This window comes from Uranotaenia lowii, chromosome 1 (assembly GCF_029784155.1).
Source record: "Uranotaenia lowii strain MFRU-FL chromosome 1, ASM2978415v1, whole genome shotgun sequence".
NCBI lineage: Eukaryota > Metazoa > Arthropoda > Insecta > Diptera > Culicidae > Uranotaenia > Uranotaenia lowii.
This window is the reverse complement of record NC_073691.1, coordinates 194,802,631-194,818,929: the sequence shown is the minus strand read 5'-3', so window position 1 is coordinate 194,818,929 and position 16,299 is coordinate 194,802,631. Positions and strand designations below refer to the sequence as shown.

The following is a 16,299-nucleotide window of genomic DNA, read 5'->3' as shown; positions in this document are numbered from 1 at the left end:
GCTGCAGCGACTTCTTTCAACCCAGCATTCAGATGAAACAATCTGTTCTGAGCAAACTGAAACCTCGCCCAAAACTGTGCGACGTGAAAAAGGTCCGATTCACGCGAGGATGTTTCGATTTCAGTTACAAGACACGTATTGTATTCTGGAAAGATAAACTATTTACTCAATAGCAGTTGAAGGAAGTACAAAAGCCAACATTCAGTCTTCAATCAATTCTCCTGTTCAATAGCTTGAATAGAGGTATCGAAAAGTCAAGAAAGGAACATATTATTAAAAAACTCTGTCCTTTGATGCCGGAAGACAAACGACATTATTGGGAAGATCTTGAAGTCAACCATAACATTGATGAATTCTGAATATTGATAATATCATTCTAGTCAACAATTTTTAAATAAATTAGAAATAAATCGATTATATCATTCTTTCTCTATAATTAACGTATACCTTATGAATTGATATCAAAAATCTAATAATCCAATCAGTTTGTCAATATTTTCACATATAATCTTATCATCAGGATAGATAGATGAAGTCTTATTGTGTTTGTTTTTTGCAAAAACAAAGTCCGCACTAAAACGCGTCATTCATTATGCAAAAAATATGAAACACAAGGACTACATGAAGACCCAAACCCACCTCCTTCCGCCCTTCCCAACCTCCTCGTGAATAGGCAAAGCCATTGACACCGTTTTAAATTAATAATCATTTTACAAGTATAATGGTATAAAGGTTTTGTCCTTCATTTTTATTAGTCCTGAAGCTGCCACTAGTAATTTACTAGTTTTTTTTTAATCCTTAGAATTAAAGAATTAGACAAAGGCAGTCTTTTATTATGGTCCTCACACTCACTGTTACTTTGAGACGTAATCAAAGCGTTGTAAACATATCTTTTTATTTAACTTACGTCACTTTGAGTAGAAATGGCGCATACGTCATTTTGTTTTTATATTGTTATGTTGGTATTTTTTAACATTTCTGAAAATATTTTTATGTAATTAGGTCGAGTTTGGTATTTTCTATCGTTCAAATGCAAAAAACACAAATCGGTAATGTTGGCGCATACGTCAGTTTGCCAGATTACAGCGTAGGTAGAAGAAGAGAGAAAAGATATATAGCAGTATTTACTTGTCTTGTTGTACGAGCTGTACACCTTGAGTTAGCATACAGTCTCTCAAAAGATTCGTGCATTATGGCAATTAGAAGATTTGTACAAAAAAGTGGTCCACCTCTTGAGATTTTTTCAGACAATGGAACCAACTTTGTTGGTTCAAATCGAGAATTGTTAGAACAGGTTAAGCATTTACATGAGTATTGCGCAGACACGTTTACCAACGCACGCACCAGCTGGCACTTCAACCCTCCCGCAACTCCCCACATGGGGGGAGTTTGGGAGCGGATGGTGCGAAGCGTCAAATCGGGTTTAGAAGCGCTCGACGATGGGAGAAAATTGAACGACGAAACATTAATAACTGCTTTAGCCGAAACAGAAGCACTGATTAATTCTCGACCACTCACCTATATGCCTCAGGATTCCACTGAAGCCCTTACACCCAATCATTTTATTCGAGGATGCTCGTCGCAGGACCATGATCCTCAACGTGATTCCATCTGCCTAGGAGAAGCGCTAAAGAGTAGTTATTTGAGATCCTTGTATCTGGCGAACGAAGCCTGGGCCCGATGGTTAAAAGAATACATCCCTACACTCAACCGACGTCCCAAATGGTTCGAAGAAGCGGATCCTATAAAAATCGGAGACTTAGTTTACCTGGCCGAAGGTCCTCGGAGAACATAGGTGAGAGGAAGAGTAATAGAGTTACTCCCGAATCGTGACGGAAGGGTACGAAGAGTTGTCGTACAAACAGCATCTGGAAAGCTGAAAAGGGCGGTGGCGAATTTGGCAGTGATGGAGATAAAGGATAGTGAACCTGGTTCCTATCGGGACGAGCTGGAACCTGCTTCACGGGGCGGAGGATGTTCTGGCATCACTGAGCCGGACAACTGTATCTGATGATTGCGATCATTGTCATTGATCTGATATCGAACCTGTCAGATTGATCGAGAAGCAAGACTGAGAACAGGAAGCTTAAAGAACACTATTCGAAAGGCAGAAGTGAAGTGAATATTTTCCCAGTTGAATTATATAATTAAAATCCCTATTTTGTGAATATTATATCATTTATTGTACGAGGTTAAAAACTACATAAAACTTTCTTAGGCTTAGAGTTTGGATTACTCAAAACGAAGGCAGGATTAAGTTTAGGGGCGACAGAAAGATTTAAAGGTTAGTTGTACATGTGCCTAGAAAAACTCTGTACTACTTTATAATAATCATATAATCAAATCAGGTCCTCGAAAACACTGTCCCGGACGCCTAGATTACAAAATACCTCTCGAACAGATGAGAGCGAGACAATAATGTAGGTATTCAATCTTATAAGCCTGAAATGCGATAATTGAAATACAACTTCTTTTTAGCTTTGAGCTACTGTCATAAAAATTGCTACAAAGAATCTCGCCGATCTATCCGAACAGGCTATTTGAGCCACCGCACGCTTCGTAGAATGGAATTATGGCAGATTTTCTTCTGATTCTCTTTTATATTTTTCAATAAATTCTGAAAACAGTAAGTTCGAACTTGAAAATTTTGAACCGAATGCATTTTTGGTTTTAAATTTTCAAGTCCGAACATGCATTTTACTGAAATAATTAAAAATTGTGTGAGAATTGAGGGTAAAACAGCCATAACTCCATTTTAAGATCCGTATAGTGGCTGAAATAGCTTTCATTCGATTCTTCGGAAAAATCACACAGGTTTGTTTCATTTGTTTCAACATTTTCAAGTCCAAATCAGTGTTTTTCTGAAATATTCAAAAAGGGAAATTGAGGGGAAAAACAGCCATAACTCCATTTTACGATGCATGAGGTGGCTCAAACCACCTTTATTCGATTCCTCGAAAAAAATCTCATAAGATAAGTCTCATTTGGTTCAGAATTTACAAGTTGGAAAATGCTTTTTCTAAACTATTAGAAAAATGTAGGCAAATTTAGGGTAAAATAGCCATAACTTCATTTTCGGATGCGTTCAGTGGCTCAAACAGTCTTCATTCGATTCTTCGGAAAAATCAAACAAGATTAGTTTCATTTGGATCCAAATTTTAAAGTCCGAATATGCTTTTTTTTTTAATTATTTGAAAATGCGTGAGGTGGCTCAAACAGCCTTCGTTCGATTTCTCGGAAAAAAATCGCATGAGATAAGTTTCATTCGGTTCAAATTTTTTAAGTCTTCACTCGATTTCTCGAAAAAAATCACACAAGACCTATTTTTGTTTAAAATTTTTGTATCTAAATCAGTGTTTTTCTGGACTGTTTACAAATTATAGGTTAATTGTTAAAAAGGCACTACATCTCCGTTCGTAAGATCGCGCGGCATCTCAAACTATGTCCAATGTTCCGGACATTTTCTCTGAACGAGAGTATGTTTTCATAGATTTGGTTCTTGAAAGAGGAAACATATTTAATTTCATTTTGTTTTATACACTTTTTTCCCCATTGTGCCCTGCTATTTATGTTTTTAAGGAAAAAAAACAAAACATGGATCCTCAGAGTTTTTTTTTCCATGAAGACGTTCGCCTTTTCCAAGCTTTAATTCTTTCTTAGGCTTTTCTCAGATGTAGCATTTTAAAACCTGTATATCAAATACCTGTCATAAATGCGGAATATTAGAATCCTAGAATCGAGACTCTAGTGGACGATGAAGTTTTCGAATGAGCTCAGTCGACCCGAATGTGTTCGATGTAAATAGGATAAACTAAATACCTTCATCCAAAGCTTACCTGAGCTTTCTGGAGATGAACGAGCTTTTTCTCGAGTGTAACTAGACAAATTTGGAAAGTTTTCTGGGTGGCGGAAAGCATAACAAAAAGGGACTAGAAGGAGGTACTAGAGGAAAAGTTTCGTTAGGATAACACTTTATCCTTAGCTTTATCGTCTAGTCTTAGAGAAAATGTGGAAAGTACAAAGATGTAAATTACCAATGTGTAATCTACTCTAACTATGAATATGGAAATGTTATTCAGATTAGCTATGATCTTCCACGAGAATCTTTTTCATATGTGATCCAGGGCTGAAAAATAAACTTTTCGACACTGAAAATGGGCTTCTGTCAATGGATAAATTAGCAAACAGTACTTAAAAAAATCTTCCTTTTTTCAACTTGTTACACAAATAACAATTTCAGTAAAGTAAAATAAGGAAGACAGTTAAAACGTCTGAAATCGAACGTATTTTAACTATCTTGGTATATGAAAGTTTTTTTTCTTGGTCTGGTTTTGAGTTCTGAGGCCTTCCCAATTTGAAGATTTGTACTGAACATTTCAAACGGTCAAATTGTCTTTCTTTCAATATTCAATTCAGAGGCAAAAAATGATACACGTGTTTTTTTTATTGTACAAAACGAATAAAACCACTCACAAATTTCAAGTGACTAGTTATTTCCAAATTTCAACATAAGTTAACAGATCTACAATGTTTTAGGCAATATGACAAAACTGATAAGCTAGAATTCGCCACTAAAAACAACTTAATTCAGCTTAATTCACATTGTAGATACAAATGTTTTAAGATTCACGATTAAGGATGAAAAAAAGAGAATTCATTGTGGTTAGAAAAACAATTTTTTTTTGCAAGTGAGCTTTAATATTTTGTAATTTTACTGGTTTTTTTTTAATCTTATATTGGTTAAATTATAAATGACAATGACTGTTTACATAGACAAAAATAAAATACATCGAACCAGAAAAACGAGATTCATCAATAAAGAAAAGTATCGACGTGTCAAGAAGGAAACCGATTCCGTGCTTTCTTGAATCGGTTCCCCTTTACGTGTGTGTACCTCAACAAGGAATTATTCAAACACAGGAATAGGCGTAAAAGGTCGGACGGACTGTCGAAAGGTCATGACGGGGTTTCCGTTTCCGGCTAGCTCGGTGCATCGGTGATTAAGCTTCTCCATTCATGCAATAGCTGATTGAATCGTGGTTCACTTGCTTTGAATACTTTGAGTGCCTGGTCTAGGAATGCAGTTTCCTCGAATTATAGGTTTTCTTTTTAAACATTATTCAAAGAAACCTGGTCAACAGGTCTAAATTAATTAGTTTTTACAGAAACAAATTCAATTAAATTTTTTGTTTTTTTTTTCTCTGTTTTTACATTGTTGAGTCATCGAGGACATTAATATTGAAACGCTCATTCAAATTAATCAAAACAGCGCACCACATGGAGTTGCTCACGGAAGAAGATATTTAGGTTTCGTTCCGGAAAGGTATAGTGAAAGAAAACCCTGGCACGTTAATTGTAAGTGATGACACCGCACCGGCAGCTTTTGTTTGCCATCTGTGAAGATTTTGTCACGAAACAAGACGATGCTCTAGGTGAGTGTCAAAATGAAGACAGCCAACGAACGTCGCGATGCTTTTCGTGGAAGCCTTTCCAGAAAAGAAGATTCAACTCGACCGTCACGCTACATTCTAATTAAATCAGATTTGTTCAGATTGTTTATCCTTCTTCTGAGAACACTCAACCAATTTCTATTACCCAGTGCACTGGTGGAAGTCCAGCTGGTTTTGGTCACTGCTTTGCATGCGGTGGGTGTCAAAAGGTCTCAAGTTGACATTGCGGAAAGTGAAGCGTTTTATAGCTGGTCCTATCCGAACTAAGTTTCACTTGCAGCTTTAAAAAAAGCAATAATATTTAGCTTTTCAAACAAAAGTGTATTGTGTAGCCCGGATTAATTTGCTCTCTGTCAAATGATTAAGTTTTGACAGGTAATCTATATACTGTATCTATCTATATTTAGACCGTTCCAGAAATTATAAGCACACTTTCAAAATTTGAAAAAAATTGCTTTATTGAATTTTATTTGGCACACTGTATCATAATTTGTGTCCTACCCAACGCTGTAATCTTATTTGATAAAAATCTTTAATCATAAGCCAGACTTCGCATTTTTCCTCGAACATGATCCATAAGCTTCTGTACAGTTGCATTACCCATCATTTTTACCACTTTTAGCCAATCCTTTATAAATTTTCCGATGACACCAGCTGGTTTTATGTATTTTTGTAGCTTTGCCTTGGTCAAAGCCCAAAAAGTCTCGATTGGCTGTGCATCGGAGCAATTTGGCGGATTCATGTTTTTTGGCAAAAAAACAGACGTTTTAGCTTTTGTACCACCCTAGTGTGTCTTTGTCGTAATGACATGATGCCAAATCGGGCCAAAATATGAGTGTTCCATCATACTGTTTGATCATCGGAAATAGACGCTTCTGAGAAGTTCTGGGTGTTCATTGTTTCCGATGTGATGTACGGGATAGATATTTTGCCGAGCTCGCAAATTGCCTGCCACACCATCACCTCGGGGATATCCTTGTCCTTGCGTATAGTGAAGTATTGTGGCCCAGAAAAAGTTTAATAATCCAATTTCACATACGTTTCATCGTCCACGATAAACTCTTAAGCATTTTCCGCTTCCGGTACGTCTTAATCCCAAGTCGCTCTCTAGCACGCATCACGTTAGACATCGATGTCCCGACTTTTCTCGCCACATACCGAACGGAAGCCAATGGTTTCTGTTTGTAGGCATCCTTGACCTTCTTGTCGATAGCAGGACTAACAGGACCAGATTTTCGACCACTCCTCGGTTCATTTTCAAATGTACAATGTTCACCATATTTTTTAATAGCTGTCCGTACCGCTCCGACGCTCACGTCCTCTTCTTTGGCCAATTTTCTCAATGAGATTCCACTCACAGTACACCACTGTCGCATCCATCGTCTCTTGTGTCCATTTTCGATTCCTAGAGGTTCCACTAATCTGCAATCCACTATTTCAGCAAACTCGTTCGCAACACTCAACTTGTTTGATTAACGTCTCTTCGAAAACTGACGATTTTCGGGTTCACTAATTTTTCCGTCGTTCTACGCTAGAGCGAGAGCCGAGAGCCTTTCTCTCGCAATCCACACGAAGATTGCCTTCGGTACAATACGAGTCGCTTCCTCCGCTCAATCTTATGGAACGGCTCGACCTTATTTAACAATGGGAGTGAACGGTTTCGCAAATGGAAGTTCGGTTTTTATATTCCCTCCCTTTCATACCCTACTGGTAGTCGTTATTGCGACGTACAGTAAGGTGAGGGAAGCGTTACTGCACTAAAACAATTAACCATTTACTTTTTACTAGAATTATTTTATTTATTCGTCTTATACTCTACATGTCCTCCCTCCCCTACTCTCAAAGCTAACTGAATTTAAACTATTCAAAAATATTATACAGTACCATGTCCTCAAATTTTTTGGGTTTCTTAGATTCCCTTTTTGGCTTTTGATACGATGGGTTCGTCGGTAGACCTTCGCTTTCTGTAGGAGAGTTTTCTAAGATTTGCTCGTCTGTCGAGCTAGCCTCCGGATGGGTATCCGTGCTATCGTTTGGATCTTCTTCGCTGACGAAAGATGCCTCTGGAATTCGTTTCACATCCTGGATGCCTCGGGCGTACTGAATACCTGAATCACTTCTTACGACTACTTTTGCTCCGTATCGTGCCAGTACCGTGAATTTTTCTTTAGAGAATTGGGGGTCCGTTTTAGTTTTTTTAGGCACTGCTATGTAAACTCTATCCCCAGCCATGATATCACTCTCCATTGCGCCTCTTCGCTTATCAGCGTATTTTTTACTTTTCATCTTTGATACGGCATCGGCATCCCTTACAGACGTTCTATCCAACTCAACGTTTTTCGAGTCCCATAGACTGGGAAAAATCCCACGATACCTCCAGCCTACGAGGAGTTCAAACGGAGTGACTCCCAACCGTGAATGGGGTTTCATCGTATTGTGAATGTGCACGTACTCCTGCAGGGCTTCCTTCCAATTTCTACCAACATCGCGTGCAGCGGCAAGGGCTTTGATGATCCCCTGATTCTGCCGCTCTACGGAACCATTGGACTGCGGGTGCAAGGGAATTGATTTGTAAATCCTTACACCTTTTTCTTCCCAAAAACTAACAAATTCATTTCCTTGGAATGGAGGTCCGTTGTCGCTTTGGATAGAAAGCGGTAATCCCCAGGTATGAAAAATTTTACAAAGTGCCATGTTTGTGGTTTTGCAATCAGTTGTTTTTAGCTCGACAACCGCCAAGTACCTGAAGGCCATATAATCGTTAAATTTATTAAATTGTCTCTAAAGTTTCAAGAAATTGATTAAATTACCTGGAGTACGTGTCTACGCAGACTAAAAGCTCACCAGAACTACAACCGGGCACCGCCAAGAAATCGATCTGCAGCATTTGCCATGGACCATCTGGTAGTTCTCGACTGGTTAATGGGATTGGTGGGTTTCGCTTGGAGATAACTGTGCAAGTTTTACACTCTTTAACGAATGACTCGATATTCTTTCCCATTTCCGGCCACCAAAAATACTCCCTCATGACTCGTTTCATGGCCGCACACCCTATGTGGCCTTGGTGCGCTGTTTCCAACGCCTTTGAACGAAGTCGCGCCGGGAGCACTATCCTATCGTCCTTAAACACAATAGGTCCTAAAGAGGTCAGGTGTTTAGATTGAGCTTCGTATTTACGAAGGTGTTCGGGCCATACTCCAGACATTATGGAAGCTATGATTTCAAGTAGATCCGGGTCGCGTTCTGATGCCACTTCAACGTCCTTCCAAGTGATATTCATGAATCCTCCGTCGATAGCGTAGAGAAGATGTCTGTCGTTGTCCTTGTCGAAGGGTTCATCAAGTTGCGTTCCTATCAACCGAGATAGAGCGTCCGCAACATTCAAGTGGCTTGGAATGCGCTTTACGTCGAAGTCAAAGCACTGGAGCCTTAATGCCCACGACTCAGCTCGTGAAATCGCTCGTTTATTTGTTCTGTGACCCTGACCAAAAATATATTCGTTCGCCTCCGAATCAGTTCTGATTGAAACCCGTTTGCCTGTGAGGTAGAAAGCAAATCTTTCTACGGCCCAAACCATGGCAAGCGCTTCCCTCTGAGTCTGAGGGTACTTTTTCTCGACATCTGTGAGCGCTTTTGAGGCGCAAGATATTATCCTCGGGATTCCGGCTTCATTAAATTGGATGAGCACTGCTCCCAAACCGATTGAGGATGCATCCACGTATAGTTCCGTATCATCTGATGCACTGAAATAACCCAGTGAAGAAATCGACTTGAGGGATTCGTGCTTCAAGAAAAGAAATTCTCTTTCTTCGTCTTCCGTCCAATAAAAGGTCTCCGATTTGGCCAGTGATCGCAACTTTTCAGTCTTATCTGCTCTCTTGAAAATAAATTTTTCGGTGAAGTTCATCAGTCCCAAAAAACTCTTTACTTCGAGCTGGGTAACTGGCCTACGGAACTCCCTGATAGCTCGTAGCTTCTCCTCTTCGACCCGCATACCGTCGTGAGCCAGCGAAAATCCGAGGAACTTTACTGCCTGTTGTCCTATCACGCTTTTTTCTTCGTTGATACTAACATTATGATTCCGTAGTCGAGATAGTACCTCCTCTAAATTCCGATCGTGCTCTGTTTTCGTTCTTCCGTGCACAATGATATCATCCAAGTAATTGCGAACGCCCCGACATCCTGCAAGGATCTTAGTCTGAAGGGTTTCCTGGAAGATGTCGGGAGCGTTGCAAAGGCCGAAGGGAAGTCTCCTGAAGCGGAAGGTAGCATTACCCGCATAGAAGTTTGTGAGGTGTCTCGACTCTTCAGCGAGCTCCACGTGGAAGAACGCGCTTCTCAAATCAATGGTAGAAAACCACTTTGATCCGTGTAAATCTGTCAATATCTCCTCTAGAGTTGGCATTCGAAATGGAGTCCTAATTATTGACTTATTCGGACCTCTCAGATCCACTACGAGACGTATGTCGTCCTTTCCTTTGGGGACGACCAAAAGCGACGAACAAAATGATCTATCCATAGAATCAGTTACTTCCTCAATTATTCCTGTCGTCAACAAGTCATTTAATCTGCGTTGAGTTTCTGCTCTAAATGCTAGAGGGATATTGGTGAATACATTTCGGGACGGCGGTTTATTCTTATCGTAGCTCAACACAACGGCAGGGACATTAAACTTCGGGAACTCTTTAGATGACGTCACGACAAATATTTCTCCAGGAAGTAATTTGGTCCGGCTACTCTGTGTTTCGGTATAATTGATGGGCACATTGAGACCGATCTGAAGGATGCTGTAGCGGATTGCAGTATTTTTTCTTAGTAACGGCCGAGCATTTTCAATTACATAAAATTTTTCCAGAAAGCACGGGCGATCATCAGAAACGTGTAATTCGGCCACAAACGTTGCAATCACAGGTATTTCACCAGGACTTGCATACGCTCTAAGTGGTTTGTCTGTGCCGTTCGTAACAGAGAATATCTGTTCCTTAGTCGTATGGTTGCTCATGAGTACCTTGAAAACATCGTCACCTACTGTATTTACCTCGGCTCCCGAATCCACCAGAAACGTCACACTTACGCCTGCAATTATACCAAGAACCGTTCCATCTTTTGTTTTATCTGCTGGCCATGGATCAGAACAGTGACTCATTGTGAAAACTCTGAGAGTTTCATTCTGTAAAAAGAGTATCTGTTAGACAAAATCTTCTGGACAAGATTCAATTTTCTATATGACAACTTCGTCGCTAAAATAAAATAAAATTAGCATTGTTCAAAATTCATTTCAAATTTATTGATAGCAAAAGAAATTTAACAAGTTCAGTAAGAAATAAAATAAGTCAATGGGAATGGGAACTTCATTCACTTACGGGATTTTTAACATCCTCCTGATCTACATCATCCTTAATAATCGCCGCGATCTTTTTCGGGCTAGAAGTACATTCGATGTCTTCGCTGATACGTCGTTTAGGTTGGGCTGGACCAGGAATATTGGGACAAGTTCGTTCAATGTGTCCCAATTTTTTGCAGTTACGGCAGATTTTTTCTATAGCACTGCATCTCGATGGTGGATGGAATGTGCTGGAACATCTCCAACACGGATTCAGTCGTGTTGTAGTATTTCTTCCCATTCCACGGTTTCGGAAGGTGCCTCTTGGATTTTGCCAGTTTCTATTCTGTCCTGAGTATCTAAAGTTACTTTGTGATGTAAGTTGCGAATCCATTCGATTAGGGTAGCTTGATCTTCCTTTGGTCTGCAGAGATTGCGGCAACTTCAGAGAACTTCGGCGTTGAGGGATGGTTTAACGCAAAAACTTCTTCGTTAGCTCTATCCAGTTCGTATGAGCGCACTCGGTCGAGAAGGGCATTCAACGTTCCTCCTTTGCGCAGCATTTTTCTTCCAGCTTCGCGAATTTTCACGTTCAATGCGTGCTGTTGGATCACATCTGCCACATTTTCCGAAAGCTGCTGTTCGTCAAAGCTACATAGCTTAGCTGCTCCAATGACTCTTTTCACAAACTTCACGTCGGATTCGCCTGGTTTTTGCGTCATTGAACGGAGCTTTTGTCGCTGCATTAAATTGTATTCACGAGATCCGAAGTAGCATTGTAAGCGATATACGGCATTCGAAAACGGGGCGGTAACAGCATCCGGAGAATCTGCAGAAGAAGAAATCCCTTCTAAAACCTCCAAAAGCTTAGGACCTGCCTTCACTCTGAAAATATTCATCTTGGTCGTTTCGTCTGTTACGCCGGCTAGCTGAAGCGACGCATCCAATAGCTGCTTCCAAATTTTGTAGGTCCTTTTTTCAATCTCGTCGTCATTTTCACCAGGCTTACACTCTGGAATGTTCAAGGAAGCGATCGACAAAGTGTTTACTGTCGCCACCAGAGATGATTCGGCTACATTGATTCGCTGGTCGTCTCGCATCGTAGAATTTCTTCGCATGAAACTTGTACCAGCTTCGCCGAGAGCAAAGGAATTTTCCAATTCACGTTTTTCCTTTCGGGTTTGTTCTAACTTCGAAGCAAGGCTAGCACTTCGCTTTTTTTTTCGGAAACTAAGGCTTTACCTAGGCTTCCGTACCCTTTTTGAAATAGTGACCTAAAATCGGATAAATTAGAAATTTAGCGTCATGTTCGTTTTAATAAACTGAAATTTTCATTCAAATTTAATAACTTTATTGAAGAGAAACTATTTGAATTCATGTTTATAATATTTGTTCGTCTCGTTGTACTTTGCTTCTGGCTTCTCTTACAAGAAAGAGAAAAATCCAATACAAAACATACACAAAATTTCTTGAAAACAGCCGAGTAGTGCTCCATACTGAGCCGATGTTGTCCTACTCAAAGGACTTCTTTTCAACAGCATGACTCCCACCCAGAGAAGCTGCTTCCATCAGCCACTCAGAGCCGATATTGTCCCCTTGGAGGAATTATTTTCAACAGTAAGACTCCCACCCAGAGGAGCTGCTTCCGTCAGCCACTCAGAGCCGATGTTGTCCCACTCAGAGGACTTCCTTTATACAGCATTTCGTTTCCGAAAAACGCCCACACGCAGAAGAGCTGCATCCATCAGCCACCCAGAGCCGATGTTGTCCCACTTGGAGGATTTTAATTTAATGCAAGACTCCCACCCAGAGGAGCTGCTTCCATCGGCCACCCAGAGCCGATGTTGCCCCACTCGGAGGACTTAATTCCAACAGCAAGACTCCCACCCAGAGGAGTTACTTACATCAGCCACCCAGAGCCGATGTTGTCCCACTCGGAGGACTTAATTTCAACAGCAAGACTCCCACCCAGAGGAGCTGCTTACATCAGCCACCCAGAGCCGATGATGTCCCACTCGGAGGACTTCCTTTATACAGCATTTCGTTTCCGAAAAACGCCCACACGCAGAAGAGCTGCATCCATCAGCCACCCAGAGCCGATGTTGTCTCACTCGGAGGGCTTTGTTTTTACTGCAAGACTCCCACCCAGAGGAGCTGCTTCCATCGACCACCCAGAGCCGATGTTGCCCCACTCGGAGGACTTAATTCCAACAGCAAGACTCCCACCCAGAGGAGTTGCTTACATCAGCCACCCAGAGCCGATATTGTCCCACTCGGAGGACTTAATTTCAACAGCAAGACTCCCACCCAGGGGAGTTGCTTACATCAGCCACCCAGAGCCGATGTTGTCCCACTCAGAGGACTTAATTCCAACAGCAAGACTCCCACCCAGAGGAGCTGCTTCCACCAGCCACCCAGAGCCGATGTTGTCCCACTCGGAGGACTTAATTTTTACGCAAGACTCCCACCCAGAGGAGCTGCTTCCACCAGCCACACAGAGCCGATGTTGTCCCACCCGGAGGACTTAATTTTTACGCAAGACTCCCACCCAGAGGAGCTGCTTCCACCAGCCACACAGAGCTGATGTTGTCCCACTCGGAGGATTTAATTTTTACTGCAAGACTCCCACCCAGAGGAGCTGCTTCCACCAGCCACACAGAGCCGATGTTGTCCCACTCGGAGGACCGTTGAATTCACGCAAAGCACACACCATTTTAGTGTTACACATTTCCACCGTACTAAGCCGATGCTTCTCTGAAGAAAAAAATAAAATTGCGTGATGAAGCCACACAGACCACTTTTTCAGTTTTGTTCACGAGAAAATAAAATGGCGTCCTGAAAACCACGCCAAGCTATCTTGTGATCTAACAGAGCAAAATCCTACAAAGCTGAACAAAATTCGAATCTCTTCTATTCTGTTTACTAAGCAATAAATTTAACTTACTTCTTGGGAGCTTTTTTGATTGCGCCATTGTCGCATCCATCGTCTCTTGTGTCCATTTTCGATTCCTAGAGGTTCCACTAATCTGCAATCCACTATTTCAGCAAACTCGTTCGTAACACACAACTTGTTTGATTAACGTCTCTTCGAAAACTGACGATTTTCGGGTTCACTAATTTTTCCGTCGTTCTACGCTAGAGCGAGAGCCGAGAGCCTTTCTCTCGCAATCCACACGAAGATTGCCTTCGGTACAATACGAGTCGCTTCCTCCGCTCAATCTTATGGAACGGCTCGACCTTATTTAACAATGGGAGTGAACGGTTTCGCAAATGGAAGTTCGGTTTTTATATTCCCTCCCTTTCATACCCTACTGGTAGTCGTTATTGCGACGTACAGTAAGGCCGATGACATAGTGAATACGATGCGATGCGATGCGGTGAATGCGATTCAATGCGGTGAACCACATTTGATGAAAATGTATGTGAATCGCTTAAACCTGGCATACTCAACGCGGCGAAGCAGATGTCAATTTGTTCCGCCGCTCGAGATCGCATAGGCTGCGTCCGTAAATTTTCCGCCAATTCGCATCGCATCGCACTCACTATGTCATCGGCCTAAGGTGAGGGAAGCGTTACTGCACTAAAACAATTAACCATTTACTTTTTACTAGAATTATTTTATTTACTCGTCTTATACTCTACAACCACTTGTGCACGATACTTTTTCTCTTCTCCGGAGTAAGACCACGCATTTTAAAATTTAATCACAAACTAAATGTTTTTTTAATGTTATCAGGTACAGAAATGTGTAAACAAAAGGACGCAGCCAGTAGAATTCGAAAATAAAAAATTTGATTCAAAATGACCGTTAACATTAGGTGTGCTTATAATTTCTGGAACAGTATATATAAAAATGGATTTCTGTCTGTTCCATATAGACTCGGAAACTACTGAACCGATCTACGTTAAACTTGACAGGTTGGTACTTTTGACGCCTGGGGAGGTTCCTTTTATGGTTTAAGACTCCTGCCTTTCACTACTGGGAAGAGAAGAGAAGACAAATGTTTGCATAGCTCGAGAATTGATCAAGGAAATAAACCAAATTTATCATGAGAGGGTATTCGGGTACGAGAAATGTTCCTATGGATATTATGGTGATACGGTCAAATTTGGTCAATATCAACTTAACGTATTTCTTTCAATTTTTAATTTAAAAAAACCTGAACACCCCTCATTTTGAAGGTGTGTGTGTGTGTGTGTGTGTGTGTGTGTGTGTGTGTGTGTGTGTGTGTGTTTGTGTGTGTGTGTGTGTGTGTGTGTGTGTGTGTGTGTGTGTGTGTGTGTGTGTGTGTGTGTGTGTGTGTGTGTGTGTGTGTGTGTGTGTGTGTGTGTGTGTGTGTGTGTGTGTGTGTGTGTGTGTGTGTGTGTGTGTGTGTGTGTGTGTGTGTGTGTGTGTGTGTGTGTGTGTGTGTGTGTGTGTGTGTAGAATTTTTCTCCTATTTTGATTTTGGAATTCACTCTTCACTTGTCAAAATGCCGTCCAAGGAAGAAGAGCAGCGTATCAAAATTTTGCTCGCGCATCGCAAAAATACGAGCTACTCGCACGCAAAGCTGGGAAAATCGTTGCCAGATCAACCGTTACAAATGTAATTATAGTGTTTGGGGAACGTTTGTCGACAACCAGGAAGTCTGGATCGGGGGGAAATCGAAAACCGGAAGCCGCTAAGACGACAAAGAGAGTTGCCGGTAGTTCCAAGCGAAACCCTAACCTCTCTCTCCGAGTTGCCGCTAATAAGCTGGGTGAATCGTCTACAACCGTGCATCGAGCCAAAAAACGAGCCGAACAAGAAGGTAGTGACTCCAAATCGCGATGATAAACAAAATACGACGGCCAAAGCGCGATCCCGGAGGCTGTACACGACGATGCTGACGAAGTTTGACTGCGTGGTAATGGATGACGAAACCTACGTCAAAGCCGACTACAAGCAGCTTCCGGGACAGGAGTTTTAAACGGCAAAAGGAAGGGGAAAGTTAGCAGATATTTTCAAGCACATGAAACTGTCAAAGTTCGCGAGAAATATCTGGTTTGGCAAGCCATCTGTACCTGTGGCTTGAAAAGCAGCATTTTCATAGCTTCCGGGACTATCAACCAACATTCGTGGTTCCGTGCTAGATTACGAACACAAGTTCAGCTCTAATTTTAACACCCTTTAATTTTTCACAAATTTACAAAAGTATTTTACAATTTTGCTATTTGGCCTAGAACTAAAGTCAGCCTTTTGTTTCTGTGTTCAATTTGTTTTCTACTTTTTTTTAGAGATCATGGAGTAGTTTAGAACTTAAAAAAAACCGACCAGTTTGCCTACTTCTGATAGGCAGTTTGAGAGAACTAAGAGGAGATTATCGCCTAGCTGACAGAAAGCCCTCTGTCTTGAGTAAATTAAGCAGCCAATCAGAAACAAACCCGATCGAAGCAATCATTGCTCTTTTAAAGACTCTGAGCTAGTTCAGTTTGATTTGCTAGTTTTTGGTCTACGTTTGGGGTTTTTCGCTAGGGTCTTTTGCTCGTGTATTTTCGAGTGTGTT

The 16,299-nt window shown here is 41.1% G+C and overlaps 1 protein-coding gene across 1 annotated transcript; it reads left to right on the top strand.

The window, feature by feature from the left end:
- The first annotated feature begins 12,312 nt into the window (after window positions 1-12,312).
- On the top strand, window positions 12,313-13,357 carry LOC129738263 (putative uncharacterized protein ENSP00000383309). Its single transcript, XM_055729446.1, has 2 exons — window positions 12,313-12,390; window positions 12,584-13,357. The coding sequence occupies exons 1-2, from the start codon at window positions 12,313-12,315 to the stop codon at window positions 13,355-13,357; spliced, it is 852 nt and encodes a 283-aa protein (XP_055585421.1).
- Window positions 13,358-16,299: the final 2,942 nt, after the last annotated feature.